We start from the raw sequence: 22,235 nt of genomic DNA on the forward strand, positions 1-22,235 counted from the left end.
TTTGTGTGTGTGTGTGTCAAAATGACTGATATATTGTGCGTGTGGTCGAGGGTGATACAAATCGTTTTGGTAAAAGAGACACACACTCGGGTCCGCAGTCTGCAGTCCGAGATGCATCACGTCCTGTTTACAGCGCTAGCAGCCACACAGCACGGCACCACAGCTCGACAAATGACGCCGACGCTCGCGCGATGTGTGGGGAGCGCCAGACATTTTAGTCGGGGCCCACGTCTACGAGGGGGATGATCTCACAGACGGCAGACGTCACAGGCCGATGACCTCAGCGATGACCCTTTGTAGTTCCATCCGTCCGTGCTCCACCCCTTCCTTCTCAGCTGCTGGCTTTTATCACAATCATAAACATCCACAGGGCCTGAGACGGGGAACACAATGACCCTGTGTGCGCGCGTGCGTGTGTGTGTCTACAGTATGTTTTGTAATCATGCTCTGTGCGCACTAGGCAGGACTAATCAGAAATCAGATGTGGAGCATTAGGACAAGGCTGCTTTGAAGGGCTTAACCTTGTAATCAGAGAGGCCCTCATCACTGGCTCATCCCAAACAATACTGACGATTCCACACACACGAGCAGGCAGAGAGACGGGCAACCACAGGGAGATCAACAGACAGGAAGTCAGACGGACAGATCGACTGGCAGGGAGGTAAACAGAAAGACAGGGAGGTAAACAGAAAGACAGGGAGGTAAACAAACAGACAGACGAAACCTTTTTGTATCAATCGGGATGTAACAAACAACACCCACCAGTCATCTCTGAGATGCATACCTGGGTGTTTTTGGGTGTGTTTAACCACTCTGATAGGTCGAACCCTTCCAGACCCAGGGGGCGAATGGGAACAGAGCTACCGGGAGAAGGAGGAGGAGGAGGGGGGGGGCTAATACCCAGCAGCTGAGAAAATACACTGCTTCTCCTCCTCTCTCGCAAACACACAAGAAACACGCTCACGCACAAAAGCATTTACCGACATCCGTGCAGGATATATATAAGGATTTCAGAAAAGCCTGTTATGGTGACGTGAGCGTCCTTCAAGACAGGAGGAGTAACCGGAGCTTGTGATGGATTTACATTTACATTACATTTAGTCATTTAGCAGACGCTCTTATCCAGAGCGACTTACAGTAAGTACAGGGACATTCCCCCGAGGCAAGTAGGGTGAAGTTCCTTGCCCAAGGACACAACGTCAGTTGGCATGACCGGGAATCGAACTGGCAACCTTCGGATTACTAACCCGATTCCCTCACCGCTCAGCCACCTGACTCCTATGGATGACTCTAAGAGTTTCTCTGATAGGTGGCGCATGAAGCGCCTGTCTGTTCAACCAGGACCAGTCAGACCAGCTGGGCCTGGGACCAGTTAGACTTGACCGCAACATTTCAACTGTCCCTCGCTAACTCTCTAACACACACACACGTACAAACGACCCCCCACCCCCCTCCAAACACACACACAGGTAAACAGGCAAGTTTCCATGTACATATACAAACTGGGGGGTCGACACACAAACACCTCAGGAGTTGAATATGTTCTACCACTCAACATTTGGCTGCAAAACCCCAGATCCTCTCAACATCTCCCTGTGGTAACCCTCCTCGCTATTTCTCCAACTCTCCTCACCTGCTCCACCCCTGTCCTCTCAGCAGAGCACACACGCAAACACAAACAAACAGACAGGCCTTCAACAGGAAGAGAACAAACAGGCCGCTGTCTGTGTACGTGTGTGTGTGCGTGTGTGTGTGCGTGTGTGTGTGGGAGGTGAACCCAGTGTGACAAAAACAGACAACTGCTTCGACAAAGAGAGACAGGAGAAAGCACGCCTGACCTTCCGTCTGGAAGAGCTCGTAGAGAGAAAAACCCGGAATAACACAGGAAGTACTGCATGTACAGTAAAGCATGCATACAAACACACACACAAACACCAGCAACGCTCATTCACGGCGAGACGCTATCCACTCCAAGGCATCGAGGAGTGTGCGAGCTCTGATAAAAATAGAAAGGCGCCCAGGTTTCATTTCCTCTGGTCATTTGTTCTGGCTTGTTTCTGCCTGGGTAAAGGGTGTGGGGGGGGGGGGGAGAGACCAGCCCAGGGGACGTGGCTAAATATTATCTCGGTGAAAAGCGATGAGCGGCAGGATACTGCGGGCTGCGGAGGGGACGTGGCTAAATATTATCTCGGTGGAAAACGGCGTCTGATTAAAACAAGTGGAAGAGGTTAACGTGGACCAGACTACGACTCGGACAGGGAAGCGAGGGAGAGGGTAACAATTGACACGTCATGTGCTAATGTGGAGGTGGTGTGACCCTGTCATCTTCAACGGGGTTGGATTCCAGGACACACACACACCCACACACATTCAAAGAGTAAGAGAGGTAGATAATGTGTCATTTGAGAGCGAAATGCCTTCGTTCACGCTGGATTTCAACAGCGTGGTTGGAATAATATTGGCATGCCATACATAGCCTGGAACGTAAAGGGTAGATATAATCCATCTGCAATGCTGGGAGACAGAAAAGACACAGACAGAGAAAATGAGAGAGATAGAAGGAGAGAACATAGACACAAACACACACCTTTGCAGGAAAAAAAGAAAGAAAAGAATGCCAAAGCCGTGGAGAAGAAAGGGGTGAGAGAAACAGGATGTGGAGAGGAAGTCAGGAGGAAGAGAGAGAGAGCGAATGTTCTACCTTGTTGGGACCCGCTGTGGTGAATCGAAAATCATCTGTGTTAGACATAACTGGAGACCCGCTATTGATCTGCTGTCGACCTCCTGTGTGTGCGTGTGTGTGTGTGTGTGTCTCCTGTGTGTGTGTGTGTGTCCTGTGTATGGGTGTATCTCTTAGTGCGTGTACCTATTGTGTGTGTATCTCCTATGTGTGTGTGCGTCTCCTGTGTGTGCGCGTCTCCTGTGCGCCTGTGTTTCCTGTGTGTGTGCGTGTGTGTGTGTGTGTGTTTGCGTGTGTCTCCTGTTTGAACTCTTGGCAGACTAGTCTTATGTATCCGAGCTGACAGAGGTATGTGGGGTGGGCTAAGCCCAGATATCTGCTCGGAGCGAACAAGTCACGCACCACTAAGACCCAAACAACACTCACACGCCAGATACCAAAAAAAACACCAAACCGCACAAATCTGAACAATAGCCCCTCTCAAACACCTCCCCAGTACGGGAACTGCCCCTTCCACACGTCATGATTCTGGTCTGTCTGGGAAGAGTGTGAGGGAGTGTGTGTGAGGGAGTGTGTGTGAGGGAGTGTGTGTGAGGGAGTGTTTATTCTGGATCACCAACTCCACCTCATTACAGAAGTGCTGGTACTTGCATCTCTACCTCCTAAAACAACATGCATCCCCTCCGTCAGACAGACGGGGGAGGAAGAACAGGGTCATGTTTCCTGGTACAGTACCAGCGAGGAGAGGGTAACCCTGAGAGCCACTGCCAGGGTGGGTGAGCTGGGTCTGGGTTCTGCCTGTCAGACGTGCTGGCTGCAGGGTAGGGTTATACACGTCTCTCTGTGTCGGGATGGAAGGCTAAGCCGCAGAGGCCTCGGGAGAGAGCAGCCTCATTTGTGTGTGTGTGTGGGGGGGGGATGCTGTGTCAGAGTCTGAAAACACACTGTCTGTCTGTCTGTCTGTCTGGAGTCTGAAAACACACTGTCTGTCTGTCTGTCTGGAGTTTGAAAACACACTGTCTGTCTGTCTGTCTGTCTGTCTGTATGAAAACACACTGTCTGTCTGGAGTCTGAAAACACACTGTCTGTCTGTCTGTCTGTCTGGAGTCTGAAAACACACTGTCTGTCTGTCTGTCTGTATGAAAACACACTGTCTGTCTGTCTGGAGTCTGAAAACACACTGTCTGTCTGTCTGTCTGTATGAAAACACACTGTCTGTCTGTCTGGAGTCTGAAAACACACTGTCTGTCTGTTGTTGTCTCTCTGTGGTCAGACCATTCAGGTGTGTCCATATCTGCTGCACCAGTCCCACAGTGTTGGTGAAGGGGTGAGCGAGCCACAGCCAATAGGATCTGTCAATGCTGCTCTCATTATACATAGGAGGGCTGTTAGTCTACACTACAACCAACCATCAACTCAGAATAGGACAGAAACACTTCATCAATGAGCTGTCCTGTCACACACACACAAATACTCGCGCAAACACACACACACACAAACAGACCTTTTCAGATCTCCGAGACGCCTAGTTATTGGATTTATGTGCAGGCGCTTCCATAATCCTTGGCGTCTACGGGCCTAGCAACTTAAAGCTCTCATTACAGTGTGTGTGTGTGTGTGTGGCGGGGGTAGTGGAGGCTAATTGCGTCAGGGTTGTCTGAGGGTCCCATTGGCTCCTCAGTCATTACCAGTACAGACAGATGTTTTTGCACTTATGCATAGTATGGCCAATTCCACACACACACACACACACACACAATTCCACACACACACACACACACACACACACTCACACAACACACGTTACGTACCACACCCAAGAAACCCATAAGGTGATGTCTGAATCACCCCTTTAGATTTTATGGGAAAAACATTGATTCAATTTCCCACTAAAACGCTCCAGCTTTTTGAACAGGCTAGCATGTCATTTCCTGAAGATCCTGCTGCCTTGAACCTCTATGGAGCTGCATTACTGGATGTGTAAATTGGTATTTGACGGGAGTCCAACATGCGGTTTTGTGGACTGGGATACAGAGCATAGGTTTTGATGGTCATCTGAAATAGATTTACCTTGTCTCTCTCAGTTTCTCTCTCTCAATCTCTCTCAGTTCTCTCAATCTCTCTTTCTCTGTCCTCTCTCTGTCCCTCTCTCTGTCTGTCCTCTCCCCTCTCTCTGTCCTTGTCCCTCTCTCTCTCTCTCTCTCTCTCTCTCTCTCTCTCTGTCTCTCTCTCTCTATGATGTGTTTTCCATATGTGCTGAAAGACAAACACAGCTGCACTTTAATGACAGTGAAAATGTTTCTGGAATTATGGGTGTGTGTTTTTCTCTGCGGAAACCACTCGGGTTAGAAGTAGCCTCTACGTGCGTGTGCAGAAAGCCTTTGTGTGTGTACGTGTCATAATCGCACGCGCGTGTGTCTCGGAGGGTCGGCAATTGCAAAGTTGTACTTTTGGACCAACAATGCCATGACGTACGGCCGACTTCAACACAGGGAGATCCATAGAACACACGCACACACAAAGCAGGGAGTCCCCGTGACGAGATGAGACAGGCTGTGTGCTTTAAGTGACCCCCTAAAAGAGACCTACTGGCGAGTGATAGATGAGACTAATCCAACATGACTGGAAGGTTCCTCTCTCTCTCTGTCTCTCTCTGTCTCTCTCTGTCTCTCTCTGTCTCTCTCTCTCATATCTCAATCCGATGTTCTCTCTTTACCATCTCCCTCTCGTGTCCCACAAACAGGATTTTATCCTAACCTATATCTAGTACTGTCCCATGTTCACACACTTTCTAAATCTCCATTCTTCTCGGGAAATTTAATGTTTTCCCCCCTGATGAAACACACACACTCACACTTCCTCTCACGTGCGCCATTCGACATCCACTGTTTATACAGTCATGCAGTCATATTGTGCCGTAAGTTTTAAAACACAGGCTCTGGAGTCGGATAAAGTGGAAAGAGCAGAATGAATCACCCACTTTAACAAAGCATGGCTCATACAGCTATATGTGTGTGTGGTGCGCTGACTGATTAGACTGATTTATATTTCATTAGACAAGGCTTGACAGAGTGTGCAACTGACACACACACACACACTAAGAGGAATCCCAAGCCGTGTAATGCTAAGTCAACAGATAAGTGACTGGGACAGGGTATTTGCAAGGCAGGTAAGTTGAACAGATTCTACTTGAATGGTTTTCCAGGTTGGCAGGACTTGAATCCTCAGTCTCATAAAGCAGTTTCCTCTGTCCTGCTGACCTCTGACACCACAGAAGAAGACAACACACACACACACACACACACAAACAGGAGAGCAGCCTGCATAGAACTACGTCTTTATCTCTCTCTGATTCTTTCCACCTCTCTGTCTTTCTTCCTTTCGGTCTCCAGTCTCTCTTCTATCTTTCTCTCGTTCTCGATCACTCCTTCCTCTTTCTTTCTTTCTTTCTCCCCATGGGTGGAAATGGAGAGGAATTTTTCCTTTTGGTGTGTTCAGAGGAATTGCATTAATCCCACTTTCTTGTGCACGTGTTTGTGCGTGCTAGTCTTGTGTGTGTGTGTGTGTGTGTGAGGGGGGGGGGGTTCTACCAGAGGGTGCGTGCATGCATGTAATAAAAAGCACATGACTCTGTGGTGTGTGTGCCCCCCTCCCGAACTTCCCATGCTCTGTGCAGATTGGTCACGGTGGGGAGATTACTTTGGGCACACGGATCTCACACGCAACACGGGATCACAGGACGACGCACAGGCTACAATACATGCTACATGTGATCACCTGTCCATCACGTCAAGCCGGTGGCCTGATCTTCTGCTACCCTGTGCTAACCGGTTAACCCCAACAAGGGAAAGCTTAAATAGCTCAAAATCTTTTTTTCCAGTAACCTCGTCCTTTTGGCAACCAGTCTAAGTGAAAAGGTTGTGTTTGTTTTTGTGTTTCTGATGTGTCTTTTGGCGTGTGCGCCAAAGGGAGTCAGGTGGCTGAGCGGTTAGGGAAGCGGGCTAGTAATCTGAAGGTTGCCAGTTCGATTCCCGGCCGTGAAAAATGACGTTGTGTCCTTGGGCAAGGCACTTCACCCTACTTGCCTCGGGGAGAATGTCCCTGTACTTACTGTAAGTCGCTCTGGATAAGAGCGTCTGCTAATGACTAAATGTAAATGTAAAAGAAAACGGTGGTTATAGCTGTTGTGTCGAGCCAGAGTTGAAAGGTCAGTTCTAAGGCCCTGGCTCCAAAATTGCAAAGTGCAGAGGAAAAGACGTCACTTCAGGAATAACAGAAGACACACGCACACACACCCACACAAACTACTCGACCATTTCTGCCTGTCATCCTTTTGAAGGTCTCACTTAACGGTGATGATAAGGTTTGGATGGAGCCATAGAGAGAGATGGAGCAGGAGAGAGAGAGAGAGAGAGAGAGAGAGAGTGATGGAGCAGGAGAGAGAGTGATGGAGCAGGAGAGGAGAGTGATTGAGCAGGAGAGAGAGAGAGAGTGATGGAGCAGGAGAGAGAGAGAGAGAGAGAGAGAGAGAGAGAGAGAGAGTGATGGAGCAGGAGAGAGAGAGAGAGAGAGAGAGAGAGATGGAGCAGGAGAGAGAGAGAGAGAGATGGAGCAGGAGAGAGAGAGTGATGGAGCAGGAGAGAGAGAGTGATGGAGCAGGAGAGAGAGAGAGAGAGATGGAGCAGGAGAGAGAGAGAGAGAGTGATGGAGCAGGAGAGAGAGAGAGATGGAGCAGGAGAGAGAGAGAGAGAGATGGAGCAGGAGAGAGAGAGAGAGAGATGGAGCAGGAGAGAGAGTGATGGAGCAGGAGAGAGAGAGAGAGAGAGAGATGGAGCAGGAGAGAGAGAGAGAGATGGAGCAGGAGAGAGAGATGGAGCAGGAGAGAGAGAGAGTGATGAGCAGGAGAGAGAGAGAGAGAGAGAGAGAGAGAGAGAGGGATGGAGCAGGAGAGACAAGAGGGGAAAACAGATGTGTGTATGTGTGTACAGTACTGTTCTAAGCTCGTCTCAACCACAACCTGGGGGGTGGAGCAGACCTAACCCTATATCTAACTGTCGAACAGTGCGTTGGTGGTGCTCACAGTAGCCAGCACTGTCAGGCTCTGTTTGGTTTATTACCTAAAGTTTGGTTCCCTAAACCAGGGCAATGGATAGAAATACGCAAACGTGTACACTGCGGAGAAGCACATTGAGGCATTAGGCCACCTCAACATCCTCACAACACAACTGAACCGCACGCAGAGACACAGTCTGGGATACTGTGGCTGTCTGATCATTCTAGAGTCCCGTCTCATCCTGCTGGAATGACTGGCAGTATTTGATTTGATCCTACCATTATTTATTTGGAGTGTTGCGTCGGCTGGAAACAAACGACTAATTACAAGTACTGATTGCGGCCATTATAGCAATCACAGCGACAAAACGACTTTCATTTCGTATCTGGCCTGGCTGACACCTCAAAGACCCAAACCATTTTGGTTTCCAACCCCCCTCTCCTCCTCCCACCCTCAAACCGCGACGCAAAAACAACCTCCCCCCCGACCCGTCGCTACTCCTGGGGGCGTCTTTGATCCTGTCTCTCTGTTTCTCTCCAAACATCTCGAGTTACTGCTGTCTGACTACCGGTCCCAGTCAACACTGTGCGAAAGCCAGGCTGGGAGGCTACCTCAGATAGCCCAGCCCCAGCTTCCTGAGGCTGGCCTCAACCACCTCCCTACGGCCTCACAACAGCCCCTAACCCAGTTCCTCCCATACATTGTTTCTACTTCCCACTCCCTAGTACTTAGCCCCTGCTACCTGACTACTATCCCTTACTAGACCCCAGAAGCCAAACCTAATCCTTCGCTTTTCCCCGTGTCCCACAAGGACATCGTATTGTCCCCTAGCTGCCCATGCATTCAGGCCCGTGCGAGCTCGGCCCACCTCACTCAAGTCTATACCGCGGGAGCATCTTTGTGTCTGGGATGGGGCCAGAGACCCCTCCATTCTGCCTGCTCCTTCCCTGGCCTACAGGGTTTCCTGTGCTGATCAGCAGGGGCAGACAGACCCTCTCATTACTGTGACCACAGATGAAAATGAGAGCAAAATGAGGCCCATTACCACAAGAGCGTGACTAATATCCCTGAGCAGACCCCCTGAAACACACAAACACACATGCTCAAATTGGGTACACACAAGCACACACACACACACTCACCCCCCCCCCCCCCCACACACACACACCACCCACACACACACACCCTTATACATAAATGGAGGGAAGGAGGTAATAAAGTCTGGCTCTATTAAAATGACCCTGATCTCAGGCCCCTCTCTGTAGGGGATGTCTGGCTCTCTCCTGTGTGTGTGTGTGTGTGTGTGTGTGTGTGCGTATGTGTGTGGTGTGTGTGTTGTGCCTCTGTCCAGGTCTCTAATAATCCATGATGTCATTAGCGCTAAACGCTACACTAGGATGCCTAATAGATGCATCTTCAGCAGCACACAACTCACTGATCCTCTTCTCTCCCTTTCCCTCCCTCCCTCCCTCCCCCACTCCCTCTCCCTCCCCATCTCCCGCTGCCCTCAACACTCACCACCTGCCTCGGTTTTTCTCCTTTCTTTCCTTCTCTCCTGGGTCCTCTTTCCTCTTCCTCTTTTTAATCCACTCCTCCACTCATCCCTGGATTGGTCCACTTCATTCCCTCTCCCTGGCGTCCCCAGGTCGCCGTGCGCTCCGTCCCCCCCCCCCCTTCCCCCTCCCAACCCACCCCTCCTCTTCTCTCGTTCCCACTCTTCCGCATCTTTCTTCTTCTCACCTTTCTCCCCGGGCTCCCTCTCTATATCTTTCACCCTAACCCCTCCGCCCTTCCCTCCGCCCCTCCCTCCTCCTCCAGGTCGGCTCCCCCTTTTGGTCTTGCCTTTCGCCGTGTCCCTCCTCACTCTTTGCCTCTGATCCCTCGGCCTCTCCCCCCTTCCCTTTCTGGCTCGTCTCCTGTCTTTCCTTCCTCACACACTCCCTCTCCCCTCCCGTCCGCTGTGCCTCCGGAGCGGGTCTGTGGCGTTGATTTATCGGGCGGAGACAGACAGAAGGGAGGGGGGGGGGAAGGGGGGGGGGGCACCGTGCTGTTTGAAGTACATGAAGGAGTAATATAAAATACACCTGGCACATCCATGGGGCTCCCCCATGTACACACACAGAGACAAAGAGGGCGGGAGAGAGAGGGAGGGTGTGTGCGGGTCACCTCGTGTTTCCTTTCAGGATGGCTTTTATGGCTAAACTTCAAACGCTGGCCGAGCCCCCCCCGACCCCTCCACCCCACACACACACACACACCCCCAACCCCCCCCAGGACCATTGTGCGTGGCCAAGCGGACAGTAATTGGCCATTCTTTCACGAGGCCTGATTCTCCAGCGCTCCCTCGCTCCCGACAGGAAGAGGCCTTTTCGCTGCCCACTCCAAGCTCGTGCGGACGCGCGCGCGTGTGCATGCCTCGTAAATATGCCGACCAGGTGTGTCAGGTGAAAAGACGAAAGAATGTCTTGTATTAGAAGTTGTGTTATGGTCACATTCATTGGTCATCAACACAAAGATTCCTGTTCTTTTTTTGTGAAAACTATTTTGTTCTGTACTTATTCTCAATATAAAATGTATCTATTTGTACAGTAAATATCTACATCCACTTCTTTGCTTGTAACAGTACATATAGTCAAACTGCTGTATGTGTCCAGGTTCTTGACATCTACAGCTCTGGAAAAAAATGGAGTGACCGCCTGCACCTTTTCCTTTCATTCCCAAAAAGTTGAGAAGGACAATTTTTTGTGAGGAGCAGAAGGGTAAAATTTAAGAGGCCACTGCAAAGGTTTACTCTTGTGTTCCTCACTCAAAATTGTCCTTCTCAACTTTTTTTTTTTTTATTAAAGAAAAAGGTGCAGTGGTCTCTCAATTTTTTTCCAGAAAAGTGCCAGAAATGTATAGATTAGTGTCGCAGACAAAACTGCAGGGAACCCCTCATTAACACACACAATTGCAAATGCGAGTGTATGCAGGCTTGCGCGTACACACAGCTCCTCTGAACTTGACTCACCTCTGACATTTCACTCAGACCATGCACACGCGCGCGCACACACACAATATACTGTTACACAGATGCATAAAAAACATATATTCTTTTCAACACAAATCCTATGCATATGACTTCCCTATCAGAGCGTAAACTCGGACCCAGGTCAAATAAATCACATAAACCTGGACCCAGTTTTAACTAAAGTAAATCCCAGTGTCGCCAGGACAGACTACAGATAAGATTGTCCTATCTTGTAGACAGAGAGAGACAGGAAGAGAGCGATGAGGAGAGAGAGAGAGAGAGAGAGAGACGAGAGAGAGAGAGAGAGAGAGATGGAAAGAGCCGGAGACAGACGGAGAGATAGGGGTCTATTTAAAGCCACAGTGTCTCCTACCTCTCTGTGGTTCACCTTGGGCAGGGCACTCCTCTTCCGCTTTCTGCCTTTTCCTCCGCGGGAACTGGGGAGAATCCATTTTACAACCTGCAGAGCAGGAGAGAGGGGGAGGGCCAACAGTGGAGGGAGAGAGAGAGAGAGAGAGAGCAGAGAGAGAGAGAGAGTGAGTGGCTACAGAAAAAACAGAACACGTCTAATATAAGTAACTATAAACAGACTTTAGGCGCACTTTCCATTGCTCAAGTGAAACACACACATACACACACACACAGATACACACACACACGGACACACGTACACACACAGAGGCTCGCACGCCAGGCCAAACAGTGTCAGTAAGGAAGGTAAATGACGTCCTTGCCTGAATAATTGTACTCCTAGTCTTATCTGATTAGATTATACATGTCTCCCTGATACACAAACCACACACACACATACATATAAATAAACACACAAATGAAATATGTGTGCGTGTGTGTGTGTGGGGGGGGGGGGGGGCAGTCTAAGAGCCCCGAAACAGCAGCCCGTACTTAATCCAACACAAACCCAATCACATCCCCGGCACACACACATCCACCCCTATCTGTACTGACGCTGAAACTCGAAAACATATTCCTAGTCTGTATCCACTCTCTGAGGTCTCTCTGACGCGGTGCGCGGCCCTTCAGGTAGCGCAGTTACTAACCACCAGCGTTCCCAGACCGCTGTCATAACCGATGAGAACAACAGCAGCTGAGCATAACTGGGCAGAATGACAGGCTCCGGCGGTAAGGCACAGCAGAGCGCGGAACACTGTAACATGCAACAGATGTAAGCACGGCTTCAAACACATTCAGACGGAGAGAGAGACCAGAGAGAGACCGAGACGGAGCAGAGAGAAGTACACTAAAACGGACAGAAAGGAAAAGGAGGACCAGCGGAGGGACTAAACCGATTTAGAGTGTATTGACATAAGCTGGAAATAAATCCTAGGGTTTTTAGAAACAGGAGGAGATGGAGAGAGAGACAGAGAGAGAGACAGAGAGAGAGACAGAGATAGGAAGGGGAAAGAGACAGAGAGAGAGACAGGGACAGAGAGGGAGGGAAAGAGACAGAGAGAGAGAGGGAGAGAGAGAGAGAGAGAGAGAGAGAGAGAGAGAGAGAGGTGGACATGCATGCAGCTTTACCTCTTCTTTGACTTCCTCCACCAGCCGAGCCTGCGACCACACGGCGCTCCCTTCAACCAGCCACTGAACGAGAAACAGAGAGAGGAGCAAGTGAGCCGAGGCGAGGGAGGGAGGGAGAAAGAGGGAGGGAGGGAGGGAGGGGAGAGAGAGCGAGCGTCTGAACAGGAGTCAGTGAGGAATGCTCGCTGGAGAGCGGAGGGGAAAGCCAGAGCGGAGGGAGGGGGAACACGATCACTTGTTCCTCTGACGGAAGCTTGCCGGCTCCACTCTGGAGGATGGGGGGGAAGAGGGAGGACGGTGAAGCACGGAGGACAAACAGAGAGGGGTAGAGAGAGGTCGAGAGAGGAAAAGAGAAGACAAAGAGAGGTAGAGAGAGAGAGGCAGAGGTAGAGAGAGAGAGAGCGTGTGAGAGAGAGAGGTACAGAGAGAGAGAGAGAGAGAGAGAGAGAGAGAGAGAGAGAGAGAGAGAGAGAGAGAGAGAGAGAGAGAGAGAGAGAGAGAGAAGAGAGAGAGAGAGAAGAGAGAGAGAGAGAGAGAGAGAGAGAGAAAAAGAGACTGAATAGACAGAAAGGTGGAGGAGAGGAAAATCCCCTCATTATCTGAGGAAGCTAGAAAAGAGTCACTAACAATCTCTGTACACCCACGGGTGCACACATGAACAGAAACATGCACGTGTGCACACACAAACCCACACATGCGAGTACACACATACAAACGCACACACACACACACACACGTGCATACAAACACACTTAACCTTATTAAAGCTTTCAGCGAGGCCACTACTCAACTCTGAATCATAACATCTGAGCAAGGGAGGAGAGAGATAAGGAGAGGGAGAGGGGAGGAAGAGGGGGCAGCGAGAGAGAGGGGAGGTGGGAATAGGGTGGTAGGAGTGTGGTGAGAGTCTACAAGGGAGAGGGAGGGACAGGAAAAAAAATAAAAAAAAAGAAAGAGACGGAAAGAGAGCAAGAGAGAGAGACAGAAAAAAAGATGAGAGCGAGAGAGTACGAAAGAAAGAGGGGGAGAGAGAGAGACAGGGAAGAAAAGGTTGCTGGAAGCTGTGACACGCCTGTGATTGAGGTGTGTTTGTAATCAAATCCTGCCCACACAAACACATTAACTCAAGCTAGCAATGATTCTACGGTTAACACTTACTAATATTGTAGGTATTGCATTGTGTGTGTGTGTGTTAGAAAAAAAGAAAGAAAGACAGGAAGGGGGAAAGAAAGAGGGGAGTAGAGAGATTGTGTGAGGAGAGAGGGAGGAAAGAGAAAAGACAAGAAAATGAGTTAGTAGAGAAGAAAGGGTACCGTGTGTGTGTGTATGTATAGGCAGCATGTACATATACCTTTGTAAGTACAAAGGTATATGTACCTTCACTGTGGACCACTTTGGCAACATTGTTTAACCTGAACATTCATGCCAATAAAGCATATTGAATTGAATTGAGAGTTAGGGAGGATAGAAGGAGAGTGAGACAGACAGACAGACAGAGAGACAGAGAGAGACAGACAGACAGACGAGAGAGAGAGAGAGAGAGAGAGAGAGAGAGAGGAGAGAGAGAGAGAGAGAGACAGAGAGAGAGACAGAGAGAGAGAGAGAGAGAGAGAGAGAGAGAGAGAGAGAGAGAGAGAGAGAGAGAGAGAGAGAGAGAGAGAGAGAGAGAGAGAGAGAGAGGTGGGTTGGGTTGAATGCAGGGAGCGCTGAAGCAGTAAAGTGCCATTGTGTAAGAGGATACCACACATAGCTGTTTTACGACCGAGATCTCAGACACAGCCATCCTTGCATAGGCTTTTGTCCTCCTGACAAACACACACACACACACACACATTTAGACCAACAAACACAACACACACACACGTATATACACACTTTTACGTACACACTTTTACATTTAGACACATCGGCACAAGCACACACACAGAAAACAGGCCCTCTCCCCCCTTCTACCAGCCCGGGCCCCCGCTCGTTAAAACAAACCGAGTACTAACACATTCACTTAGAATATCCCCCTTCCACTCTGGGCTTGCAGTTTCACATTGACTAGTAGGATTCCTTCACTCCAGATGGAAGTTATCATGAGGTAACCAGTGACACAAAATGGCTGCCATCTCTCATTTAGTAGTAGTAGTGTTAGGTACTTTATGGATTCTTTAAGGGGAAATAGCTTTGCAATAGGAAAGATAAAAAAAGAGGAAATAGGAACAGGAAATACAAATTAAACTGGTGCCAAAGGTGTTACATTACATACTTTACTGGACATATGATACAGGTGATGACAGCTGAGGTGATATGACTTGGAACAACTACAAGCTGGCCATTAGAACTACTGACATTCATTCAAACACACACACACACACTGAGTTTGGAAATAGACAAGTCTCGTGTTCCCATCTCTTTCTCCATTCTAGGGTCCATGTGGATGTCATTGTTTATTATTAGGACTTTGTGTTTCCTGTCATTCTCTATTTCCAGCTCCACTCCAGTACAATGAGCTGCACTCCTAACCTTAGAGGGATGGACAGAGTTCATGGAGGAGGAGAAAAGAACAGAGGATTAGGAGGATCTTGACACTGGTACAGGAGTACTACCCCAGGTTGGCCAATCCAGGCTCAAGGTCCAGGGGTCTCTCAACTAGAATGTTCCGTGAGATGACGGACCCCCAGCATCCCACGGAACATTCTAGGGGAGAGAGTTTCCAGACGGCAGCGCACGCCGTGAGGTAATTAAGATCCGTTACCATGGCAATTGGAGAAGTCGTTAAAAGGGATCGATCGGGCCCCGCGAGTCGGAGAGGGGCATGTGTATGTAGGGCTGTGCCGCGACTGACTCTGGCCTTACATGGTAGCTCGGCCCGCTCTTCTAGCTAAGAACAGGGACATGCTGTAGCACCGTTAACATCCAGCTATGTCCATGCAGGAGCTAAAGCTTATAGAGAAAATGACCATATTTGAACACCGAGGAGTATGTGTGTGTGTGTGTGTGTCAGCACACTGGACCTGCTTCTCTGTTATCAGAACCTTTTCATCCTCGTACATTTCAGACGCCTGGACACCAGTACACACAAACACACACTGGGCTCTGTGCAACAAATGTCAAGCAGTAGGATGGAGATCAATGTTAGAAGCTCGCCGCACGTAACAGTACCACCCCCTGTACCACCCCACCCCCCACCCCCCACCCCCCCACCCCCCTCCACCCCCGCCATTCCCTCCCAGCTCTGGGTTGAGGTACCCAGGCTGGCCTTAAACCCGACGCTTACCTTGGGAATACCAGCTCCGTCCAGCCAGTCGGCATAAATAGCTTTGAGGGTGAGGCCTTGCCTGAAACACAATGGGTGGAACGTCAGTTCTGTTGCTCCTGTGACTTCTGTTTTTTATCATACAATGGGAGAATTGTAGCCGCGGTAAAAAAAGAAAAGAAATTGTGATGATGATGATGCGTGTCCAAATGTTTGGGGCAACACCTTGACTTTTAGAAAAAGGAAACGACTCCCACACAGACACACACGTACACTTGACGGCAGAGACCTGCACACATATACCTATTTATAGACACTAACTGGCATGTGTGTGTGTGCGTGTGTGTGTTTTGTGTCCATCCTGCTATTGGAGGCAGCAGACACAAATATTGACCGTCCCTAATACTCGCAATCCTCTCTCTCTCTCTCTCTCTCTCTCTCTCTCTCCCACTCTAATTCAATCACTCTTCCTGCAACGTGGCCAGGGATAAGACACTGCTTTAATAACAGGGGAAGAGATGGAGCGAGAACCGGTGCGCAAGAAACTGATGCATGCATCGTCTGCGAGAGAAACAGAGAGAGAGAGGGAAGCGATGGTACGACGGAAGGAAGAGAATCGATAGCTCTCTTTCAACTCGGGTTATCTCCTACACCTCAATTACCAGGATTGGTTGAGACTGAGCATAACAGGATTGCTGGCTGACACTTGCCATGCGAACGACGGGGGCACGGTGACTCACACCCGCTTACCTCTCCAAGTCTGGAAAGGAACACAGCAGCAAATGCAAGAAATCCTGAGAAGTAGAGAGAGGTGGGGGGGGGAGAAAGAGAGAGACAGAAGGGGAGAGAGAGAAAAGGGAGGGGGGGGAGGAGAGAGAGAGGGGTGAAAATGTGGAGTGGAAGGAGGAGGTAGAGAACGGCCTTTATTCCGAGGTCGCTCGTATGACCCCAAGTGTGTTTATGAAACATTCATTAGTGAAGTGGAGTCTGCCACTGTGGGCCAGCTGTGACACACACACACACACACACACACACACACACACACACACACACACACAGACATAAAAGACACGCACACACTTACAAAAACACACAGATGCATGACCACATTCACACACTCAAACTCACTCACACACACCCAAACACACTCTGCCAGGTGTGACCCCTCACAACGATGAAGGCGCCAGCAGTATAAACACAAAGAGCCGAACGTCCTCTCATTCGGAATCCCTGCTAGGGAGCTAGTCAATCCAGCTGTATAGCACGCACACTGCTAGCTAGCCAGCTCCCGGACCTAGCGCCTGGCTAGCTAGCCAGCTCCCGGACCTAGCGCCTGGCTAGCTAGCCAGCTCCCGGACCTAGCGCCTGGCTAGTTAGCCCCGTCGGTTTCACTGAAGAACAACAGGGCCTCTCTACCTGAGAGAGAATAAGCTGTCCGTGGTATTTCCTCACAAACAGTCGGAGGAAGCTGAGAAAAGGTTGTTCTCTGACGTGACTTGCCAGGAACCTGAGGAGGAAGTAACCCTGGAGAGAAGATAGAGTGCAGAGAGGGAGGACAGAAGAGAGAAGATGGAGACACATACAAAAGAGCACAGAAATGAAAGGAAAGACAGAAGAGAGAATAGAGAGAACGGGCAGAACGTTCAGTCAAGAAAGCTGTTCCGAGCAAAGTGTGGGATCACAAAAATGTGTTGAAATGCAATAAGGAAGATGACTGTTTACAGTTACTGTCCAGTTTGTGTGTGTGTGTGTGTTCTTACCTTGAGATAGTGGACCTGCATGAAGGTCTTTTCAGGGTTGAGGGCATGTTTGACCATGGAAGAACCAGATTCACTGACCAGACCTGTGTTGTCCTGGTTGGGCCTACAAAAGCAGGCAGACAGACAAACAGACAGGCAGACAGGAAAACAGACAGGCCGAAACAAGATATAAGAATAATAAAATACTATAAAACTCTTAATAGGTAAATACAGTATGTTAGCTCAGTGAGTGATCATAGGGGCTCCTTTTCCTATTGATAACACACACACACCGTACATCGAACAAACACAGAGATAAACAGCGAGCGTCTCCCTGCGCTGTATGTCTCGGAACTAGATGATAGCCTCAGTTAAAACGTATTGATCTGCTGGAGGAGATGAACTCAGCCTGTCCAGAGCTGCTCCCTGGAGGATCAAACCTACCTGTCGATACCCAGGCACCTGGCAACACATCAACACAGACTTCATCACTGGACACTTTCCCGACAGCAGGTACAGGACCCAGACAGCCACAGCCACACACACACACAAGTGTGCTGGCGCATTATTTGCAGACACGTGATGTGTAACACGTAATGCCCACATGCAGGTACAGGACCAAGTCACGCTCTCCCGCTCACACAGAAAAGCAGCATTTGCTAAATCACACTCCGGCGTACACCCCCCCCCCCCCCCCCCCCCCAAGCAATCTACATCCCTGGCTGTTTCTCCTCCCAGCCATCAGAATAGGACGGCGTCCTGTTTCATAGGGCTAGTCAACCAGCCGGCCAGCCAGCCACCCGATTTACCCCCTGAGCACAAATAGGTAATGGACTATAAACTACATTACAGCAGGAGGGGAGGAGGGGGGGCTGGTAGATGGAGGAGAGGAAATGAGAGAGGAAAGGAAGAGAGAGAAATGTGAGAAGCGTGGTGAACATGGAAGGGGAGGGCGGTCAACGGAAGAGGGAGGACACGAGAGATGCGGAGAGAGGAGAGGAAGAAGATACGGTCCTGGTGTGTTTTAGCCGACCCAGAGGAGACTGAAGAAGGAGATCGTCACCCTGTTGAGTTCAGTGGAAGACTCTTCCTGGTAATCTGACGGTCTTCTCTGCACAGATCTGAAGTCTCTCTCTCTCACACACACACACACACACACCCGACTTTCCCCATAACTATTTCTCCCCCTCGTCTCCGTCCCTTACCCCTACATCCATCTACTGAAGTGGATCTTCTAGAAAATCTATTTCTGACAACTGTGCCTCATACATCTCTGCTCTGTTCTGTTCTCCAGACAACCACATCAGTACGTTCACATGAATACATTAACCTTTACTGGAATTACATTACAGAATTTGAATGTTTCCATGACCTGCAGGGACATGTTGTGCTGAAGGGTTGTTATTTTATTTACTGGACGAATACAAAGTGTAGAAATACATAAATAAATGCGACACTTTGTAGATTTAGATGTCAGACTGCAGCTAAATCTCTCCCCTTCAACTCAAGCCAGAAATCTCTCGTCGAGTCTTCGGAGGCATGTGGAGATGTGATGCACCCCATGATCCACACCCCCACCTCTGTGTCTAGCTGTGTCCACAGGTGATAAGACGGACCCCATTTGAACACAGCTCCATATCTCCCCCCTGGTCATTGTGAAAGTGAAAAGGGGGGAGTGGGGGGGGGGAAGAGCATGAAAGATGTCAAAGTGAGGAAGGAGGAAACCAAAAAAAAGGGCCGACACCCTCCAACCCCATCCATCCATACACCCATCCAAGAGCATGGGGAAGAGTGGCAGCTCTTTAGCCCAAATGTTTTGAAGGATCCGACACCCCCTCTCCTCTCCTGTCCTCTCTGTCTCTCTGTATTCATACATCTGTTGCTATTTTCAATACAAAGCCAGACGTTTAGCTCTCTTTCTCTGCTCGTTTCTTAGAACTCTCTCTCCTTCTCAGACCCCCCCCCCCATCTCTTTCTCCCGATTAGCTCTGGGATGATTTGCAGGTGATTTAACAGGAATCACTGCAGGTTGCCTTTTAGAGGATCACACAATAGTTCTGTGTATTTCAGGAACATTACGACACTTATCTAACTCTGTAAGAGGTAGGCGTGTGTGTGAGTGTGAGTGTGCGAGACAGAGATAGAGAGATAGAGAGAGAGAGCTTGTGTAACTACAGGAAGAGACAAACCAGAAGCTATTAGATGACTGCTCTTCATCACACACACACACACACACACATTAGTTTATAGCTCCCTGTGCTATATCCTTACACTCACATATTACCCACCGTTCACAGCGGAAACAGGATCACAAATAAAAAAGCCCCGACTGGTCAAATAAATCAGCAGGAAGGATGGGCCTCTCGGGCCACCGTAGCTAAATTTAACTAATCTGAGCCAGACAGATAAGCAGTGGGCCCCCCTCCTCAACAAAGACCGAGTGGTCTTGAGCACCAGAGCCACTCTGAAGAGAACTCGAACTCCTGATGCCAGTGAACCCAAACACCTGTCTAACACCCAACAACTCATGACAGGACACTGTGTATGCCATGTGTGGGTTGTGTTGGGTTTCTTTTTAAATTGGTTTCTTCTGTCTGACAACTGTATATCATTTAAAAAATGTTAAGCTTGTTTGAAGAACATTCTAGCAGAGACAAATCTGGCTATGGATGAACCCACATGTTGTCTCTTCTGGCCTGTACTCAGCTCTGGGGCTAGATCTGGAAAACTGATCAGGCCGACCTCAATCTAACCTCGAAAGTTCCTCCTGCCTTTCACTGGTAATTCCAGAATGACCACTCCTCACACACCCCCAAAAGGCTTGTCACTCGAATAATCATCTCTGCTGAAAACTTAGACTTAAACTGAACAGACGGTAGTATGAAGCTAAATGACTAAATGACTAAATGTAAATGTAAATGAAGTGACTTCTGTGGGATGCCTAATTGGGTGTGCTTTGCCTTCGGCAAGGGCACAACCTTTGTTCTCTCACATATATATTATTATTATTCTTTTTGCCCCCCTAAAACTCAGTCAATATTTGGCCTACATAGACAACGTAGGTGTCAAAAGTTTCGTCTTGGTAGCGATTGAGTTGCTTCTATTGGAATTTACGTTCCGTTGCATGGTTTGGGCTTAAGTTAAGTTTTTGTGGCGAAAAGTGAAGCTAACGGTGGCTAATTTGCTAGCCACAGTCACTGACGTTACTAACGTCACTACGTCACTAACGTCACGAAAACACGCGTGACTACCTTTGGCAGAACATTCGTTTCGCATCTGTTAACTTGGGGGATAGCTAGGCTAACTATAGCTTTACTGCAAGGCAGCTGCAGAAACGCCACAAGCAAAGAGGCCAGGGTGATAAATATTTACTCATTTTACTTTGTGATATGACACACAATTGTGATGTGTAATGTACAATATAAGCTGATATTATTAAGGAAGTACATCTACTTTCGGAAACAGTAGTCTACTATTTCACTGAAATATTAGCATCATGACATTAGCCTGTGTTGCCCGGGCAACACATACTACAGTGGTCTATGATGTATCTGTTTTCAATCGTTAAAATAAACATTCCTCACATATACATTTTCGTTGTAGGATTTATTCTGACATTAGTAAACGATTTGTTGGTGAAATTACCATTACCTGTGGTTTCAAACCAGTGTAGCTCACTGCAACGCTGTAGCTTACGCGAGACACACTACAAAAACATATAGCTACAGTACACAGCTGTTTAGGAAGTCAAACGGCGACAGAAAATGTTCGGCACTCCCCTTACTTAAATCAAAAGTCTATCTAACTACTAACCTGAACTTCATTGCCACAGCCTAAACGTTGTCAATCTGTTCATGAAAATAATTAATTTCAGCCTAAACTGTACAACGGAACGTTAAATCCAATTCAACCAACGCAATCGCTACCAAGACGAACACAGCAGTAGTCTACTACTGTACCGTAGTAGTACAATTTACCGGGGCAGCTTCTCTACACAGGGCTATATCGCATTTTGCGTTGTTACTGACAATGATCGCTACCAGTGAGCTTTTTTATGAATGAGCGATTTTCCACTAAATAAATGTCAAGCTTATTTACGTTTTGGGGGGCATATTTTCAGTTAGCAGATGGCACTGTTTGAATCGCGATTCCATCTTCTACTGCAGGGTAACGTCGTAGAATAATCTTCAAAGGGGTTGTTTATTCATGAATGAATGCAATATGAGTAGGCTAAATGCCTGAAAATATCATTAGAAGGGAAAAACTTAAAATGACGTTTAAGTAATAGAGATTAGGTCCATTTTTACACCGGTCTGCAAAATGTATTCGTTTTGATTCAACGATGAGGCTGCCTCTTGCAGGGGAAATGAGAAGACATCTATTTCATTCTACACTTCACTCGTATTTTCAGTTGTAAATGAGCAGCAAACAAATCTATGTATTCTTTATAAATAATAAGTATGCATTTTTATATAAAATACACAGAAATATCTGTTGTAAAAATGTCATTCAAAAACGGACCCCTGTGCAACCGACGCAAGCAAGCACACCCTACAATTTCCCCAGAAATTGTACCCTCTCTAGTTGTGTATCTTACACTGTTTGGGCTCTAAGTTGTTAAGAATGTGATGTATACATCCCACACAGAACAAGTTGCCCCTTGCCTTCAATGTTTTCGTCGTCAACACTAGCATGGCTCAGGACCTAACGTTGTTTAGTCAACTCAAAAATGTTAAGTATTTCAGGCATGTGCATCTGTTCAGGACTTATACTAGCAACATGAGGGAATGTCAATGCTAGCATGTTGTCGTAGTAAAGCTAACTAGACATAACTCATGCACTTGTGCAATGTGTTGGTATTTTTTCAGAGAAGGTTTTTTTCCTATTGTTTATATAACGTTGTCAGACGCCAAGAAACTCATCAGCAATTTGCTAATCGCCCCCTTTCTTGCTCATAGGGGTGTGCCTTC

General features: G+C 48.4%; 1 protein-coding gene across 1 annotated transcript in view; it reads right to left on the reverse strand.

The window, feature by feature from the left end:
- The window catches only part of aopep (aminopeptidase O (putative)), a gene marked incomplete in the record, with an annotated part of 34,935 nt that overhangs the window by 2,571 nt on the left and 10,129 nt on the right, over window positions 1–22,235 (reverse strand). Inside the window, 6 exon segments of the mRNA XM_067230971.1 lie at window positions 11,117–11,203; window positions 12,283–12,345; window positions 15,548–15,608; window positions 16,277–16,320; window positions 16,943–17,050; window positions 17,287–17,389. Of these exon segments, the coding sequence (XP_067087072.1) occupies window positions 11,117–11,203; window positions 12,283–12,345; window positions 15,548–15,608; window positions 16,277–16,320; window positions 16,943–17,050; window positions 17,287–17,389 (466 nt within the window).

This window comes from Osmerus mordax, chromosome 28, assembly GCF_038355195.1.
Source record: "Osmerus mordax isolate fOsmMor3 chromosome 28, fOsmMor3.pri, whole genome shotgun sequence".
Taxonomy (NCBI): Eukaryota; Metazoa; Chordata; class Actinopteri; order Osmeriformes; family Osmeridae; genus Osmerus; species Osmerus mordax.